Source organism: Glycine soja, chromosome 18 (genome assembly GCF_004193775.1).
Source record: "Glycine soja cultivar W05 chromosome 18, ASM419377v2, whole genome shotgun sequence".
In the NCBI taxonomy this organism is placed as follows: domain Eukaryota; kingdom Viridiplantae; phylum Streptophyta; class Magnoliopsida; order Fabales; family Fabaceae; genus Glycine; species Glycine soja.
The window spans coordinates 57,239,224-57,258,349 of NC_041019.1; the positions used below are offsets into that span (position 1 = coordinate 57,239,224).

Genomic DNA, 19,126 nt, shown 5'->3' on the forward strand with positions numbered 1-19,126 from the left:
ATTTTATGTAATGCTGATACCAAATAGTTACACATGATTTCCTTTTATCATCTTTTTCGTTACATAAAATATATATATATATATAGCTCAAGTCCAAACCTCCTTCGGTAAAGAAGCAAATAATGATGATAAAAGCAACCATCCAGCTTCTTTTTCAACTGTGGCTGCCACTGGATTGCGACTATGTTCTGTCAGCATTTTCTTTGAAACCCCAAACACTAATCCGGGAAGCCTGGTTATAGCACATTATTACTAATTAGTACAGCAAATCAAGCAAGCATTAAATTTAATAAATGACAATTCATCTGTCATGGTATATTAGTGCGTGCTGTATGACACATGTTCATTGTGTTTAGCAGTCTGTTAGTTAGAAGTTCTAACTTAGAACTGTTTACAGCAACCTGCTTAGAGAGATAGAGGTAGTTTTTTTACGAAAATGAAAGGTATATTTAAAATCACATAACCACTTAAAAAAGTCAAGTGACGTTTTGAAAAAACTAACAAAATTTTGAGTAACCCCCAAATTAATACTCCTGATTGTATGTGTCAAGCATTTTACTCCTTGAGAGTTTAAAAACTTTCCATTAGTCCCTCACTTACAAAACACCATTCACTTCAGTCCATTTTTGTGCAAAATAATAGTGGAAAATAAAGTGGAAAAGGACCAAAATCAATGACTTTTTGTAAAGTCTGGGTCTAACAGAGGTTTTTAAATTTTCAGGGACTAAAATTCCCTACCATTCAATCTGGAGGACTAATGTGGAGCTTCACTCAATTTTATATTTCAATCTTGACCATTCTGGTAAAGATCGGATGGTCAAAATTTATCCCTCTCACATAAAAAGGCACTCTCAATAGATCTCCTATATGTATATCAGTATATTTATAGTTGCTCTACTTCGAACAGAGAACAGCTATAACCGATTAACAGTCCTAACTAACTCTAACAGACTGCTAGCAGTCTCTAATGTCACAATATTCACGAATCATGCCATACAACACAAACTAATATTATCTAGCACCAGAGTGAAACTAAGAATGAATTACAATAGGAGTTGACTGAGCAAGAAACTTTAATCCATGTCAAAGAAGAAAGCTAGAAGAGCATGTACTGTAAAAGCACTGGATTACCAGGGACGCCCTTTCATGGCAGACAACAATAATTAAAAGATTTAACTTCTATATCAAGTATCAAATAGCCAATATAAAAAGTACAAGTCCGTGAATCATTTCTGAATTCTGACTCTTTTTTATATACAATTTAGATTTCTTTTTAAACTTCAAAACATTTCACACTTCATCATCAAACTAAATCAGGTGTTAATCCGCTTCCATTCCATCATAAGACATGCATAAAAATTATGACCCAAGCAAAAGTACTAAGTACTTCCAAATGCAAGTCTTAGTCACAAATATTTACATAGAGGAAAGTAATTCATAAATTAGGTGTAAAAATATGTAACTTGTCCAGGTATAAAATAAAAATAAATAAATACAATATAAAAACTAATTTACGAGGGAGGGAAGACAACTAACCTTGCTGGATAACCAAGAGGTAATTTTGGGGAAATAGAGACTAAAGCTGCCAAGACAGTAGCTTGCCCATGCAAAGAATCAAGCTCAAACTGTAAATTGCTTCCCTGCAGATAAGGTATCAGTGTCAATTCATAAAATGAAAAATTATAAGAGAGACACTTGTTGAAGATAGCCTTTTTTATAGTCTCTCCACAAATAAAAAAAACAGAATTTTTATGTACAATACATACAAACCATTTGCATTCAAACTTATTCTTAAAAAAAAAAAAAAAAAAAAAAAAAAAAACTTCGTACCCCATTGCCCAGAGGCTCTTCGCTATGCGAAGGTATGGGGGAGGGATGTTGTACGCAGCCTTACCCTTGCATATGCAAAGAGACTGTTTCCGGATTCGAACCCATGACCAACAAGTCACCAAAGCACAACTTTACCGCTGCACCAGGGCTCGTCCTCTTAAAATCAAATCTTCGTACCCCATTGCCGAAGGTATGGGGGAGGGATGTTGTACGCAGCCTTACCCTTGCATATGCAAAGAGGCTGTTTCCGGATTCGAACCCATGACCAACAGGTCACCAAGGCACAACTTTACCGCTGCACCAGGGCTCGCCCTCTATTCAAACTTATTCTTATTTCTAAAAAATTCACTTGACAAAATCCACCTAGTAATAATAACAATTAGTTATATTTCAATGGTTGGGCTGACTCAAATCAGTTTCTTATTTTCTATAGTTAGTTGTTAAGTGGTATAATTGCGTCTAGTTACCCCAGTGTCAGTTGAGCTCCACTCATATCAAAAATGAAAATCCCTAAACAGCCATGCGCAGAACACCAAAGTGAATCCACAACAATATCTTATCCTATAAGATATGCACATGCAAAGAGATGCCCTTGAAGACGTGGGCTGACCCACTTCAAATAAACTGTGCTGCCGCCTATTTTATCAAAACCTTTAAAATGTAAGGGCAAACAAAGTTTTAACACAAACTCCAAACTAGACATGTGCATAGCACATAAAATGAAAGATGTATTGGGTCTGCAACATTTTTTTTTTTTTATCAGCAAAAATAATATATTTATAAAAGTACCAGAGGTACTGAAAAAATACAGAGAGAGTTCCATGCTCATGGTTCCAATAAAAACTACACCAAGAACCAAGAAGAAGCAACATATCAATTGGGTCTGCAACATATCAATTGAAAAGATATCTGCGTATGAGAAGAACCAAGAAGAAGCAGATAGTTAAGCTATCTACATATACAATAACATAACTATCGTGCATTGTTTTTGAGGATCAAATAAAATAATTCAATAATGTAGCTAACCTTATATAATCCTATTTTCTTATTATACAATGCACCAAACACAGCCCAAAGGTACTGTTTGCAACTATCCCTTCACATGCAAGTGAAGAAACCAGCCCCTATGTTAGCAAAATAGAAATAAAAATGAGAATAAGACATCCTCCTTAGTGGACTAACAAGATAGTATGGACACAGGTTTGCCTAGACACACAAGGTCACAGGCCCTCCAATTTCTTTGTATGCTTACACATAAACACCCAAATATCACCTATGGCCATGAGTCGATCATGAGAGAACCAATAATAGAACACTAACCAGCACATCACAGGTATACTTTTTCTTGAAGGTGAGCATTACCCTCCAAGTAAGTGCATCAGAAAGAGTGCATCTTCAACTAGAGTCTCCCCCCCCCCCCCCACACACACACCTCAAGTACTCAACAGATCAGTGTTACACCCTAACTAGGTTATGAATCTAAATATTTATGGTTGCCCTTTTACCATACCACTTCAACTAAACATTACATAGTTGTCAAAAGTTCATTTTTTTCTCACCTATAAAGCAGAAAGAGTGCATCTTTTGACATTGAAATTAATATTCAGTTTTTCTAATGTGTGTGCCCATCGATGCATGTTAAGTAGCATTAAATACATACTATTAAATGCTTCTAATTACTTAAAAAAGAAAATGTTGAAGTAATAACTTTCTAATTTTGGATCCTTAACATGTGCCCATGGGCACACATTAAAATTAGAAAAAGTGATTAATATTTTATGATTGACAGATGCAACATAAGAGAGATTTGGAAAAATTGTAATGGTTATAGAAAAAAGAATGCATGATGGCAACAAAGACTATATTAAACATCTTTAATAATTCAAATCCAAAAGAAAAGGCTGAAATCTAGAGAACTAATTAACTGGGTGACTTAGGAATTTAACTGCATAATCTATTACCAAAATAAAATCCTATATAATTGAAGCAGGTATAGCATATAAATCTGATCTATATTCTATTAACATGTGAGAAAAAACAAACTAATCATTCAGCTAGCTCTAAAATGGTAGATGTAGTCTCCCAACTCAACCAATATTCAGTCAATATATAACAGCTAATGATTGTCCCAAAACAGCTAAGAATATACAACTCGTGTATAGGAGTGAAAACCTACCCCTTCACCATGAATTCCCACTGTAAACTCAGCCAGCTAAAGCACTAATGAGAATACCAAATAAAAAAGAAAACAATTCACATAATGAAATAAAGGGAACTGGACTTTATCATTCAAAAACAGACTCCAATCAGTTGCCTGACTAAATTTAGTTATCAATACATGATTGCCTATCTTTTTAATGTATCTCCTTTGTGCGTCAGCTATGGAGATTTCTCATCCTCTTCTGTTGTACTATTTTCATATTACCTTTAATAAAACTTTTTTAACAATAATAATAAAGGATGCAATAAAATATAGATTACCATAAAACTTGATGAATTTTACCTTTTCAAAAGAGACACTCTCTCTTAAAGCAGTAAGATTGGTCACCCCATATGAAGTTAAACCACCAACACAAGTTGGATCAACTTCAGCCAATGCACGTAATGCCAAAGCAGCCTCAATCCGAACCTAACAACATGCATATTTAGAACATATATGACAAAAGAGACAAGAAATAAAAGCCTGAATATAAGAACTATGCTGTGATTCCATATTTATCACAAACAAGATTTCCAACAAACAGTTTTTGAATTAGATAAAGCCATGCAATAGGTTATTACACTCAATTATTACAAGCATGCAAGCTTGAAACTCCAACTGTTGAGTTAATATAAACTGTCAAGGAGATAGTCATTTTAATATAATTTTAATTACGTAGGGTTAAAATTCACAGTTTGGTGCACACCTCTATTGATTTTATTTACATCTCCAGTACACACACAATCCCATAAAATTGATATAACTTAAAGCATACAAAAAGCACAGATGGACTCTTCACTACTATATGCTTAAATTTGATTATATTATGGAGAATGAAAGTAATAAAAAACATACATAGAACAATTGGTCAAAGAAGCTTTAATACCATGTATAGGGCCAAGGGTATTATTTGTTTTACATCTTTAACATCACTCAACCACCAACCAAATAAAATACAATTACATCCACAAGCACCTCTTCCATTTTTTCTTAATTCCTTTGACTATAATTTTGCAATGTTTACACCCATCGTGAACATCACATGTTTCAAGCATCAATATATAACGCAATTATCATTTTGAATAATTGAGGAAAAGGATCCCTTAATTTAGCATAAGAAGCATGATTAAACATTAAGGGCTTGTTTGGTGGTTAGGATAAGTTAAATATAAGAGTTGTATAAAAGTAAAATAGGATAAGATGATGATAAGCTCTTATCCTATCCAATGTTTGATTTGATAGATAATTTCTTTGATAGTATACATTTTAATCCAAAAAGGACATTGGAAGAAATCATCAAAGGGAGATCTCAGGCTAAATAATATTTTTGTTGTTGTTGTTGTTATGTTTGAGGTAGATCAAATAATATCAATAATTTCTCATATATTTCTTTATTAAATTGTAAAAATTATCTTTAACATTCCTTCTTTAATTTTATACATTATTTCATTTTCTAAACTGTAAAATTATATAAAAATTAACTGAAATATCAATGACATAATTAACATGGAATATTTTATAATAAATCATAATATTATTATAACATGTATTAAATAATTGATATAATTTTTATTACAATATAATATTTATAAATTTTATTATCTTTAATATTATTCTTACAAATTCTAAAAATTATTTGGATAATACTTATTTAATTTTTACTACTTTAATTAATAATATATTTTAATTTTATATGTCAAAGATTTAATATATATATATATATATATATATAATAAAAATATATAAATTAGTATACATTATTGTATATATTGCATTTATTATATATATATTATGTTCTTTTGTATATATTATACATAATAATATTATATTTATCGCTTAATTGCATTTTTTGCCTCCAAAGTTTCACAATGTTGTGAATTTTGCTCCCACCATAATTAATGGAAATGTATGAGAATGAGATGATGCGTTAAATAACTATTGAATCCAAAATGAACAAGGATAGAAATGTATGAGAATAATAAATTATATCTAGATAAAATATGCCATCATGTGCTCACTAGCTTTGAAGAATGTGACACTGATGCAACTACAGTGTTGTCAAGCACTTCCTTAAATTCAAGTGGAACCTGCACATGGAATAATTAAAATAAGCACACCTCGGGACACCCCAGTCCCCCATAGTTCCTCGTTAAAAGCATCAAGATTTCACTAGCTAATAGAAACATAAGCAGCTATGCCTTACCTCTCCCAGTGTCTTCAGAGTATAAGACAGTGTACGTAAGGCCACCACTTTCATGGAGGGACCTGCTTCAGGTGATTGGAGCTATAATTTGCCAAAAAGTGGGGAAAGAAATGGGGGGGAAAGGAGTAAGAGATTCAGTACACATCATTAAGAAGACATCAAAGCTGAAATACTCGAAACTTGAAAAACTTATAGCAACTACTGATTTAATTTAAATAAATTGTACCTGATTTCCTAAAAACACCAAAAAGCTCCTTTGAGTAGGTTCAGTCATTTGATCTGTTACAGCGACACGAAGGACGTACAGAACACACGCCTGTAGCAAGAAATAAGGCATTCTCCTCAACAGTTTAAATGTAGAAAATATTACAATCCTGAACCTAGTTTATAAGAAAGAAGCAAATGGCTAGTTCACAAACCAGTTGCGTCAAAGACAACCCAAATTTGAAATTAATAGAAAAACTATTTTATCTCAATGACAATGCATTTAGGAAATCACTGGCTGAAAATTCTAGCAGTTTGCTCTAACCACATGCAGAATGTCAGAAGAAAGAACACAAATGCACCAACAGGTCCTCGGAAATTCATTTCTCAAGTGTATTCCTATCTTCATTCATCACAGATAAAGTTGAGAATAGTTCAAACATTCAAATCTAGGAGGTCTTTTTTTTTTTTGGAAGGCAAAATTAGGATATTATTAATAAACCAAACAGTACCAGAGGTACTGAAGAAAGCAATTACAAGGCACTAGGTGCCACCTTCCAAAAACAGAAATAACAAAACCCCAACAGAGCCCATCACAAAGGACATCAATACAGATATCGATTAACCAAGGGCCTCCATAAGATTGGTAGACCAATGGTTATAAGATGTATTGAAACCTTTGTCTCCAGCTTTTAGCCAAGACCAAACTAAAAATAATGCATCCTCCAAAACTTTCTGCGGTTCAAAAGGAGTGCCTTGAAACAGGAGAGAATTCCTATGCTGCCATATTGTAATAGATAGAGCAATCCACCACATGCCCCGCCTACTGTGATTACTCGTGGCAGCAAAGCCACTATTTTTATTAGCAGAAGCCACTATTTTACTGTTTTTACTTGAATTTCTTTCAAGTTTCATTTTTGTATCATCCAACCATTTCCAATATTTGACTCCAGATGGCATCCAAATTTCAGTGATTTTTCAATTCCATAAGAATTTGAATGGCAAGTAAATCCAAGCTGAGTTCCTAACTTCAATAACTTTGTTTAAAGATTTTTTATGTGTGCTAATGAAATATATATGTTTCACTCAGCCAAATCCACCTTTTATTCATTCTCTTTATATCAGAGACATTTGACAGGATCTCTAATTTCCAAAGGAAATTTTAAATTTAGTTTATCAAGGTCAATGGACTTTACTCCTTTTCAAGTTCCTTACTCCAGCTTTGATGAAATCAGAAGAATAGACAATTTGGATTTTAAGTATTTTGAATTCTGTCAAGAATCTTTCATCGTTTCTCCTTTTGATTTTAGCTTTTTGCCACTTTATGTAGTAGCAAACCAAGACTGTAGCTTGACATCATTTGTCAGCCATTCTTTAAATCAGAATCAGATATTCATCACAACAGTTTTTGAATTCCATCGATCCATCCTATAGATCATACTTTTTCAATTCTTGTATAATTATATTGAGTTCAAAAAATTTGCAAAATTTGATAAGATTTTTATAGACAATGCCCTTGGAAGCGGTTCAAGTAATCCTGCTGCCTTCCTGATTTCATATTTGGTGTGTTGGCAGTCGAGGCACTACAAACCGGCGAACATCATTCCTTATAGAACTCCATGTAAAATTCTCCTACAATCTTGTCAATGTCTTTGTGATCCCCATGTGACCACCGGTGGGGGTTGTATGGAATTCCTGTAACAACAAGGAAATGAAGTTCAAGTTACTGGGCAACCAAATAAGGCCATTCTGTAGAATTAAGTCGTTAGTGAAGGTGTGGTCAGGGTGGTTATCTGGATTGTCCTGCAGGCCTCGTCGGAGAGCTATGAACTCCGTGATGAGGATCATATCACTCCGGGTTATTAGCTAATTCACATTTGAGTTCTGCCAACAACATGAAATGAGCCATCGACAATAAGAAAGCAGTGCCCTTGGAAGCCTCCAAAATACGAGACAGCGCATCGGCCACGACATTCAAAAGGTTTGATCTATATTGGATGGTAAAGTCATAGCCCATTAATCTGGACAAATGAGTTTGAACAATTTAAGCCATCAACTCTTTAAGACTCCTATGATTGGTGAGAATAATGAAGGGATGCCCAAGCAAATATTGCCTTCATTTTTTTACCGCAGCTGTGATTGCACATAGCTCACGTACATAAGTTGAAGCTTGTAGAAGCTTAAACCAAAACTGATTGCAAAAAAGCACTATCGGGTGACTCTGCTGAGATAACACCGCACCCATTCCTGATCCTGAGGCATTCGTCTCTAAGGTGAATGGTAAGGAAAAGTCCGGTAGGCGGAGTACTAGTGCTGCACTCACTGCATTCTTCAGGGTCTAGAAGGCGAGTTGTGCCGCCGGTGTTCATTCCAATTGTTCCTTTGTCAGAAGATGAATTAAAGGAGTTGCTATTGTTGCATAGCCTTTGATAAAGCGACGATAGAACCCTGTGAGACCCAAGAAGCCTCGAAGGGCTCGGAGGGAGTTGGGTCACAGCCATTGCCGAACCTCTAAGACCTTCTCATGAACTGGCTGCACACCTGCTTCCGATACCACATGTCCTAAAAACTAATTGACGTTGAGCAAGGAAACATTTGGATAACTTAAGGAAGAATTGGCCATCCTGGAGTAATTGAAACGCACGATCAAGATGAAGCAAATGATCCTCAAATGATTTACTGTAAATCAAAATATCGTCGAAGAAGACAATAATGAATTTACACAAATATGGTTTGAACGTAGCATTCATCGTTGCCTGAAACGAAGAGGGAGCATTACAGAGGACAAAGGGCATTACATGAAATTCATAATGTCCCTGAAGAGTTCTGAATGTTGTTTTGTTCACATCCTCTTCTCGCATTAAAATCCGATGATACCCTTGCAGCAAGTCGAGTTTCGAAAACCATCGAGCTCCACCTGGTTCATCCAATAACTCATCGACAGTGGGTATTGGAAAACGATCTTTGATGGTAATGACTTTTAAGGCCCTATAATCCACACAAAAACACCATGACCTGTCGTGCTTCTTGACCAGAAGTACTGGCAATGAGAATGGACTATGACTGGGTCTAATGATTCCACTGTGCAGCATTGCCTCCACTTGGTTCTCAATCTCTTGTTTTTGAAAATATGGATTCTGATGTGGGCGAACATTGACCGGAGCAGAGTATGGCAAGAGATTGATAGCATTATTGGTATTGCAAGTTGGGAGTAAGGTGGTCAGAGTTTGAAACAAGCTATTATAACGCTGAATTAAAAAGAGGTGATATCTGGATGATGGATCAAGGGTTGGTGATTTTGGTTAGAAGGGAGCTCAGTGGCCATGAGTCAAATGTGAAAGAAGGCACACGCGCCATCTGTCTTAATCATATGTCGGAGTTGATGGTGGTTGATCCCACTAATGCTATCGTCACAATCACCCTTCAATTCGATCACTCAACCCTTGTGCAAGAACTTCATAGTCAATTCAATATAATCTATAAGAACCAGATCAAGTGACTTGAGCCATTGAACACCCAGGACCAAGTTTGCTCCTGGACATGAACATGGAAATCAACTGTGAAATTATGCTCGTGGACATGAACAATGACATTCCCGCAAACCTAAAGGCAATCAATCTCATTACCATTGCTAACCATCACCCGCAATGGCTGAGTAGGATGCGCACGTAGGCCCAGAGTAGTTACAAAACGCTCCTGGATGAAGTTACGGGTGCTACCCCCATCAATCAGTATGAGCACCCTCTGATTGGAAACACAACCCATTAACCATAGGGTCTCAAGGGCCAAATTACCTGAAATGGCGTGAAAGCTAATTTGAGCCTGAGACTGATCATCTTGCTCCCTCGCCACAGGAAACACATCTTTTTCAAAAGGTCCTCTGGAGGCAATTCATCTTCATAAGCTATTAAGAAATAGTTTGGAAGAGCATCGATGACCGCAACTAAACTTCTCGTCACAGTTGAAGCATAACCCCTTCTCCTGACACATGGCTAATTCCTCCAGTGATAAGCGTTTGAAGGGTATCGATGGTTTTGGCGGAGTGGGAAGTAAGGGTGGAGGTGGTAGTAAGCGTGGGGGTGGAGGTGGAGTTGTCTGATTGGAACGAGGAGCAACTGAACCCTGGTTGTAGGGTCGAGTCCGAAACAGTCGTCGCAAGTCATGGAACTTTGATTCTTGGAGACAAGCTAGGGCTGCAGCCTAAATCATCGAGAGAGGTTGGAGCGTCTGAACCTCGCGTCTGATCTCTAGAAACAGTTCAGAAATAAAACAACTCAACAAGAAAGGAGGAGGGAGGCCAATAATTCGATTAGCCAAGGCTTCAAACTCCAAGAGGTAGTCATTGACAGGCCCTTGCTGGGTGAGCTTGAACAAAGATCCTATAGGATCTTCATAGTGAGAGGGCGCAAAGTGGGACTCCAAAGCTTGCAAGAGGCTAGGCCACGATGTGATTTGTCCATTGCGCGTCATCCATTGATATCATGCAAGTGCAAGACCATCCATGTAAAACGATGTGATCGTCAGCCTTTCAGTTTCCAGCGTGGAATGGTAATCGAAGAACTAGGTTATTTTAAAGATCCACCCGAAGGAATCAGAACCATCAAAGTGTGGCACTTCAAGTTTCATCCGTTACGGTTGAACAGGCGGAGGAAGGGAGGGTGGGTGCGTCGAAGAAGAAGCCGATGAATGTTGGGTTGTTTCCAGAAGAGCCATTTTCTGGAAAAGGTCGTCTAATTTTGTGGACATCGTTAATTGGGTGGTGGTAAGTTTGGCTATGGCATTTTGCAGTCGGTCTAGATTGGACTTGGAGCGCGTCAATTCCGCCATGGAAGCTCTCAACGAAAGCACCAATTGTTAGGGACGAACACATATTAGCAGAGAAGAAGGTAAAGGTCTAAGAAGAAAGAGAAGAAGCTGGATATTTTTCATTATATTCTCTTTCAGTACAATAGCTATATATAGGTACTACATGAATGTCCAGGGTCGCAAACGGACAAAAGAAAATAACAGAAATGCAAAAGCACTTAACGGCCAAGCACTACAAGGATTTGGGCATAATCCTGGAAGCGCTGAGGTGGTATAATCTTCCTCTTGGGCCTTCCGTTTTGGGCTTCTTGTGCCACCAGCTCACTTTGCCTATCAATATGTCTGTCAAATTTGTTTTGGGTTTCTCTAGTTCAACACAAGAGAATGTCTTGTCCTGAGCCTAATTATTTTTCACTCTCCTTTTTCAAATAAAATCACTTTTTATCATCAAAATGGTGGTTCAGTACACAAGGCTCCAACCACAGTGGAGTTTGGAGAGGATCCGATTTATGCAACTTTATCCTTGCATCGGGCTGTTTCCTTGGCAACCTTACCATTGCACCAAGGTTAACCCTCATCAAAATAAGGAAAAAAAATTCCAGAATTGTCTAGATTTAATATACAAACACATGAACTACATGAGCAAAGCCACCTTTAACAAAGGATTTCGTTCATTTTAATGTATTCTATTAATAAAATGAACCCATAAAGGTGTTTTCACCTACATATATTATACAAAAAGATACAAGAAGCTTTACCTGATTCAAATATAGATTAAAATGTACTGATAAAGTTATAGGCTTACAAAGTAATGCCCCATTAACCCATTTGGACAAGCACCTTTAGCAGGTAATTATTCAAGTAGAGCTGCTCTACTGTCATAAGAGCAGTCTAAAATGAGCCAATAGCCTTTTGATACATTTCGAGAAATGCTTATGCAGAAATGAACTTTGGACACTTTATCAAGATTAATTTAGTCAGCAAACTATTATCAAATGAAACTAACTACCTAAGACAACTTAGCTTACGCAAGGGTTTATTTTCATAAGCTTCAGTTTGTAGCTTATGAAATAAGCCCAAATAGCTAGTATTGCTTTTAAAAGCTTTTTGATAAGCCAGTCTAAATAGGACCAAAATGCTTCACAAGTGCTTATTTCAATAGATACGCTAAAATAAGTTAAAAATAAATTCCTCCAAACAGGGCCTAACTGCTTAAAAATAAATTAGTTTTAAAAAAAATGGCACTATTTTTTTTCTCCTCTCCTATTTCCACCAATCTATCTTAATAAATGCACATATGAAAATAAACTGAAAGAAAAAATGTCAAAAAAAGAAATATTTGATTGGAAAAAAAATACCAAGGCATGGGCATCAACAGAATTTTCAGCACGGAGCATTTCCATAATTTGCAATGCAAAATTTTGAAGCTCACTGTCAGGAAACAGATATTTTATGCGAATGACCTGCAAGAAAGAATGCATTTCAATAATGGCCAAACACACACACACACACAAAAGCAGAATAATAAAAGGGAAAACAATCCAAGGTTCTATGTTTTGACAAAATAAAATAACAATGTTATCCAATCTACAAATATCCACAAGCATGCCTTTAAATAAATGTAAGCTGAACATCTATCAAAGAAATGTGATTCACCTGCAAGAAGAATACCCAAGCTAGTGTTAACCCAACCCGAATGACCCTAGACTTCACTCCACTTGCTGAAATGGAAATAATAAAAACCATTACATGCCCGCAAAGAAATGTAAATTTGTATTTATTATCTTGCTGAAATGGTCAGTCCACTTTACATTAGCTTGTATTTATTATTGCATAGAAACTTTAGATTCCGATTGATAGATAAATGTAATCTAGCAGTAGCAATATAAGAATTCATAGCCTCCACAACTAATACTAATAGTAACCAGAAACAAAAAGTTGCAGTATATATCACCCCCCTAAGCCCTGCTAGGTTAGTAGGGCTTTTTTTGGGGGGGGGGGAGGGACGGGGGTATGTTGAGTAATATTTAGCCCAGCTTTTTTACAGAAAAGTTACTTTAAAGATAAAGCTCAAAATAAGAGTTTTTAAAATAAAGTAAAAGTTGTTTTGGCAGTTTTAGCTTAAAAGCTCCACTTAAACTAAAAAAATTGTATCACTGTCTCACATCAACTAGTACAGGATGAGACAGAGAGAAAGACTAACATATGCAGCTTATTTTTAAAAACTAGTTCAGTTAGCTTTTTAAAAAAATCTCTATTTCCTCCTTTTCTTTGCTAAAAATTAAGCTCATTAATTTTTCAAGAGCTTTTCTCCATGAGTGTTTGGCTCAGGTTCTCCTTTTAAAGTAACACAAATCTAAAAAAAGTTAGGCCAAACACTACCTAAAAATATGGTATTTTCTCACCATCTTAACAAACAAAAATACAGCGATCCAAACAGAGCATCAAACCTTTTGTGAAAGCCAAAATCAAGTGCTTCTGCAATCCACCTTCTAGTTTTTTTGCTTGAGGTAAAGGACCCTTTCCCCTTGGTTGAACCTAAAAAAAAATTGGGGGGAGAGGGGGGGGGGGGGTTATGAACTATGCAAAATCAAGGAAAAACCAGAGAAAACAATAATAGAAACCTGTGCTTCAGGATTCATTCCAAGAGCAAGCAAGGAACCCAAAGTTTCAGCAAAGGCATCCCGAACAGATGAAACAGGATCTTCAAGTGCCTATCAGAAGTAGCAGTGACAAAGAAATGTATAGAATACTATGATTTTGCACCAAACAATTGGCAAATTTATAGTTGGAAGAGATGAAATTGAGACAAAAATACCTGCCTTGACACAGTAAGAGGCTGAATTGTCGAGTTCGGCCACACCTAAGCCTGGACCTCCAATGCTAGCAAATGCCTTCAAACATCTTGCAGCAGCTATTCTCACAGCAAACGACTTATCCCCCGTGGCAGATCTCATTATGAGACGGAATGCCTCTGAATATGCTGTTGAAGCAGCACTACCACCAGAGCCTTCCAAGGCATTCCGAAGCATATATAATGCTTCTTGTCGTACAAACTCCTATGTTTGAAACATAGCAAATTCATTAAAAGGGAGTACAGCTAATTATAATAGATTAGGTGCCTTTGTTAAGTGAGAATTGACATATGATGCAGAAATAAAGGCACTTTGCCAGTTTATAGACCCTCCCAGAAAAAAAAAATGAAACATTGAACTACCTTATTTTTTGTTTTTTTAGAATAGGTATGCAAAGTTGTAAGGAAATACCTCATTGGATTTCATAAGTTTAGTTGCTATGCTTGTTGTTTCAGGTAAACCTGAAGTGATTCTTCTGCCAAAGTGTTTATACAATTCTCCCAAGCATTGTGCAGCACCTATAAAATTGTGTTCAGACAAATTAGTGAAGTAAAAACAAATGAAAAGTGACAGATCTCATTAATTAAATGCAAGCAACAAGGAGAAAACCAATTCACTCCAGAAAAAAATGCAATATGAAACTTAACACAACTATGATGTGTAAGAGTCATGTGATTCCAAAAGCAATAAAAAAAACACCTACAAAATAAAAGTGATAGCCACTTATGCTAAGAGATTTGGTTCAGTCCATAAATTCCTTACCATTAGACATGCTTTGCGATGGGCTTTTTTTAATGCCTTGTTTTGAAGCACTCTGGTATGTTCATTTCAGGAATTAGACACAAAAAGCTCTCTTTTTACTTGGGCCAATTGTAAGGTTCTGGCCTTGTGACTTAGTAGAAACAGGTTTAAATATTGTTTGCTCTAGGGATGACACTTATCATCCTTCTTGCTTGTACTTCTTCCAGTATCTCAATAATATTGTTTTTGGCTAAAAAGAATACATATTTAGAGTAGTTCTCCCTGGTTACAATCCAGATTGAGAAGATCAAGCATAAATCCAGAATAAAAATAAGGAGTTTCCTTTTTTATTTTGCAAACAGACTTGCTACATTGCATATTCATTGTTTTTTTATTATTTACTTAAAAAGAAATCCTAAGACCTAGTTAGGGGTATGGAAAAAGATGAGTACATGCAAACATTCTTCTTCCTTGTGCTCCATATTCTTTCTATATTTGGAAATGTCTCATCTTCCCAATAATTTTATTCTTCCTATTTTATTTTCAACAGTTTATCATGTTTTAAAGCTTCTTGTAACAACAAGGAGGTTCATTCTTTTTTTCATCTAAATGAATTTCTTATTTTATCAAAAATAAAAAATTGGACAAAACTTTATGGCAGTGTGGTGGGTTGAGTCATGAGTGTCTCCTCGAGCCAATATTTGCTTTCAAATATGCTTGTATTTATGGCTTCTCTCTGATGCTATTTTCATATCTTCTCTAAGAAAAGGCTGCTTATGTTTGCAATGTTAGGAGGCTAGTTTCCTTTGGAACAACCATTTTGGGGTTTGTGGGAAACACTATGTATCGTTGTACTTTAGATCCGATTCTAGAAGGTTTGTTAACTTATCATAAAGGTTGCAGCAACATTGTTAAATAACTTTTATAGTGCCACCATAACACTATCATGGCATTTTTCAACCCCTCCACCATAGACAATTTGTGACGGGAGGCCCGCTAAGGCGGCATATAGACTGCAATGGCATGTTTATATGGCAGAATTTTGGCCTTCCCTCATCCGTCATTGATCTTGGTTTGCAGTAAAAAATGGCAAAAATAAATTTTGAGGCAATGTAGAATTTATACAGCCCTTTCGTTTGTGTAATTGAAGTGGAATGTTTGCATCCTTAAGGGTGTGTATTTTCCCCAAAACTTGTTATATGTTTATAGCTTCTCTTTGATGTTTGTGCCCATGACTGCTTCAAAGGACACAACAATTAACTACACAAGTTTTATATGTGATAATAAGTTCATATGGAATCAGGGAGAAGAAAATATCATAATAATAGAGACAAAATCATTAGCCTTCGTATAAGAATCTTCTACATCTGTTAGAACTCAGAAGAATCAATCACAAGCATTGCGACAATTCAATATCCATCTAAAACCTCTCAAGAAATCTTTAATCTAGACAAACCAGCAATTTTCAGAGGTTCACTCCTCTTCCCATCAGAAAGAAATCCCTGAAGGCTGCTTGCTCTAGAGTAGATTGATATTGTGTCTCCCTTGCATATGACCTTTGCCATCGCTACCGATGCCAAGTGACGCACAGGCCGTCGTGCACCAAAAACAAGTAGGGAATATAAAGCATCCTCGCATCTCCTTTGCCACAACAAAATATTCTCCTGAAAACCATATTCTATAACATCAGATATTGAGAATTACCGCTGAAAGAGTTTCAAGTTAGAATAAAACTGCCCAAAATCAAAAGAATGACAGTGAACCTTCTGATAATTAAGGAGCTCCACTTTATAAACAAGAGCCCATTCTGAAGAGGCAATAAGAGCCTTATCTTAGTCTTAGTTTACTAATTCAAATCTTCAGTGCTCTATTCAGCATGCATTGAATTTCAAACTATAGCTTAGTTAGCTCATCACAGCATGATGTTAGAAGAACAAAGCAACAACGGTTTATCCGAACTGACGCAAGCAAATGTATATTATTCTGGATCTCAAACTTAATATACTAGACAGAAAGATTCGTGAACGAATCCAAACAAGGAAAGGAGCACAAGTAAACCAGCAGCATTCCAAATCAAATCTCGAACGAACGAAATAATGTGGCAAAACGAACGAGCAAAGAAGAAAAAATGATCCAATGCAATGTGATGGAAGGTTGAGAGAGAGAGAGAGAGACCTTGGTGTCCTCGTCGATTGCGGAGATGAGATCGGAGAGGAGATCGAAGCAGAGGAGTGGCTCCGGAGATTTATGAACGGCGGATGCCACTATGGATTCGAGTTGCGCAACCAGCACGCCGCTCCGTGACAGCGGCGCCGCTGCAGCAGCCGCCGTGTAATTCTTCGCCATGTGAATCCAACTTCTCTTCTTCGCTGCACTGCAGAGTGTATCGCGAAAATGGTTTGATTTGATGATCGTTCAGGGACTTGAGCCTGGATCCGGCAAAATGGTTTGTGCGAAGTGTAAATGTGCAATAATTTTTTCCTTCACTTTGGAAGCTGAAAAAGAAAATAAAAATAGAGCGGAAAAATTAAATAAATTACATAAAAATAATTTGTATTTCATTATATCTTAAAAATATTTCTTATTTTTATATTATCAATCATTATTTCAATTTTAAAGCACCCTCAGTTGTTTTTTTCTAAGTCATAATGAAAACAATTCTTGGTTATTTTTTATTTTTTACCAACACATCATGATTTTGAATGTCATAATTGATTTTAAAGGATATTTAAGCATACACTGTTGGTCATGGAATTTGACACTTTGTGCATTATTTATCTTCCAACCAAACAAGACAAAGTTATATAATCTCTCTATCTTAGATATGTGATAAAATCAAAACAACTATCTTATCTATCTTTTTAAGCCATTTTAAAATATTGTTTCTTGTTATTCTTGGTTTCTAACCATTTAGCAATTTGAAATTAGAGATAATAATTCACCAAGTTCAACTTGTATTTAACAATTTTTCAAACCGATTAAGAACCTGTTGATTACCATGACAATGTCATGTCAAAGAAAACTATTAAACCTCTTGAGAATTTTCTATTGACAATTCATGATAAATTTGATCATTAGAAAATTTCAATTGATTGAGTTCAATTATCACATTTATACGTGACTCATTTATATATGTAAATTAATAAATGAGATTTATTAATATTTATTCAATAAATACTATCACATATATATTAATCTATATGGATTATTGATGTTCTATTTATAATAATCCTATGATCAAAAACAATTTAGATTAAAATTTAAAAAAAAACTTGGTTCTCATTATCATAATCTCTAGGCAAAATTGTACTTTTTGTTCCTCAATTTTACTCCAATTTCGCATTTGATCCTCCGATAATTTAATTTACAAATTTGGTCCCCATTTTTATAAATTCCTGCAATTTTGGTCCTAGACGGCCCGATCTAACGTTGACCGTTAACCTCAAACGTTGATTGCCACGTGTCAATGTCTGAGAGACACATTGAAAACTGCTTGCGTTTTTGCATTTTACCCATATGTGGTAAAAAATATTTACACTAAAAAACCCTAAAAATCCAAACTACAGTCTACTCCATCATCCCCTCTCCCTTCATCACCACCGCCACCTCCCTCCTCTCCAAACCAGAAATCTACTCTATCATCCCCTCTCTCTCCATCACCACTGCCACCTCCCTCCTCCCTCCTCCCTCCTCCACCACCATCGCCTCCGCCACAGGTTCCCCGAAAAAAATCCAAACCACAATCTACTCCATCGTCCCCTCTCTCTCCATCACCATCGGCACCTCTCTCTCAGCTTCTTTGTTAACAACGATGAGCGCAACCATGAAGAGCTACAACACATCCTTAGCTGCCAGATGAAGCAACAACGCAACCAACATGCGTAAGATCTAATTTTTTTGTTCAAATCTAAACATTTTTTTTCAGATTTGAGTTTCTTTGTTTCAAACCTAAGCTTTTCTCCCACGCACATTCTCATTTGAACTTCAACCGTTCATGGTTTTTGCAACCTTCGTGACTTTGTTTTGTGTTCATTGTTGTTCTTGTGTTCATAGCTGTTGGTGGGTATAAGGGTTAGGGTTGCGAGCGGAATTGGTGAAGGTGGTTGTGGTGTGTGCCGGTGACAGTAGGTATGGGGTTAGAATGACTATCATGGACAACAACACTGTGCACTGCTTCTACCTTGATTTTGAGGTTACTCATAAAAGTTTGCTTTAGGTGGTCCCCTTTTTGCAAGTTGGGTTTTCATGATTTTCCCCGACAAGCGAAATGGAATTGGATACCCTTTG

The 19,126-nt window shown here is 36.0% G+C and overlaps 1 protein-coding gene across 2 annotated transcripts in view; it reads right to left on the reverse strand.

Annotated features, from left to right (window-relative positions):
- The window catches only part of LOC114396564 (protein SWEETIE), a 45,305-nt gene extending 27,984 nt beyond the window's left edge, over positions 1–17,321 (reverse strand). The window contains exons 1-14 of one of the 2 annotated variants that reach the window (XM_028358617.1): positions 17,015–17,321; positions 16,296–16,503; positions 14,510–14,616; positions 14,066–14,302; positions 13,868–13,957; positions 13,694–13,781; positions 12,900–12,964; positions 12,602–12,706; positions 6,460–6,549; positions 6,234–6,314; positions 6,049–6,117; positions 4,334–4,459; positions 1,537–1,640; positions 100–232 (exon numbers count right to left, since the gene is read on the reverse strand). In XM_028358617.1, coding sequence (XP_028214418.1) covers positions 100–232; positions 1,537–1,640; positions 4,334–4,459; positions 6,049–6,117; positions 6,234–6,314; positions 6,460–6,549; positions 12,602–12,706; positions 12,900–12,964; positions 13,694–13,781; positions 13,868–13,957; positions 14,066–14,302; positions 14,510–14,616; positions 16,296–16,503; positions 17,015–17,185 — 1,674 coding nt within the window. In that variant the 5' untranslated portion in view covers positions 17,186–17,321. Of the gene's footprint in view, positions 1–99; positions 233–1,536; positions 1,641–4,333; positions 4,460–6,048; positions 6,118–6,233; positions 6,315–6,459; positions 6,550–12,601; positions 12,707–12,899; positions 12,965–13,693; positions 13,782–13,867; positions 13,958–14,061; positions 14,303–14,509; positions 14,617–16,295; positions 16,504–17,014 lie in introns of those variants that run through there. The other variant, XM_028358618.1, reaches the window with a different exon arrangement.
- Positions 17,322–19,126: the final 1,805 nt, after the last annotated feature.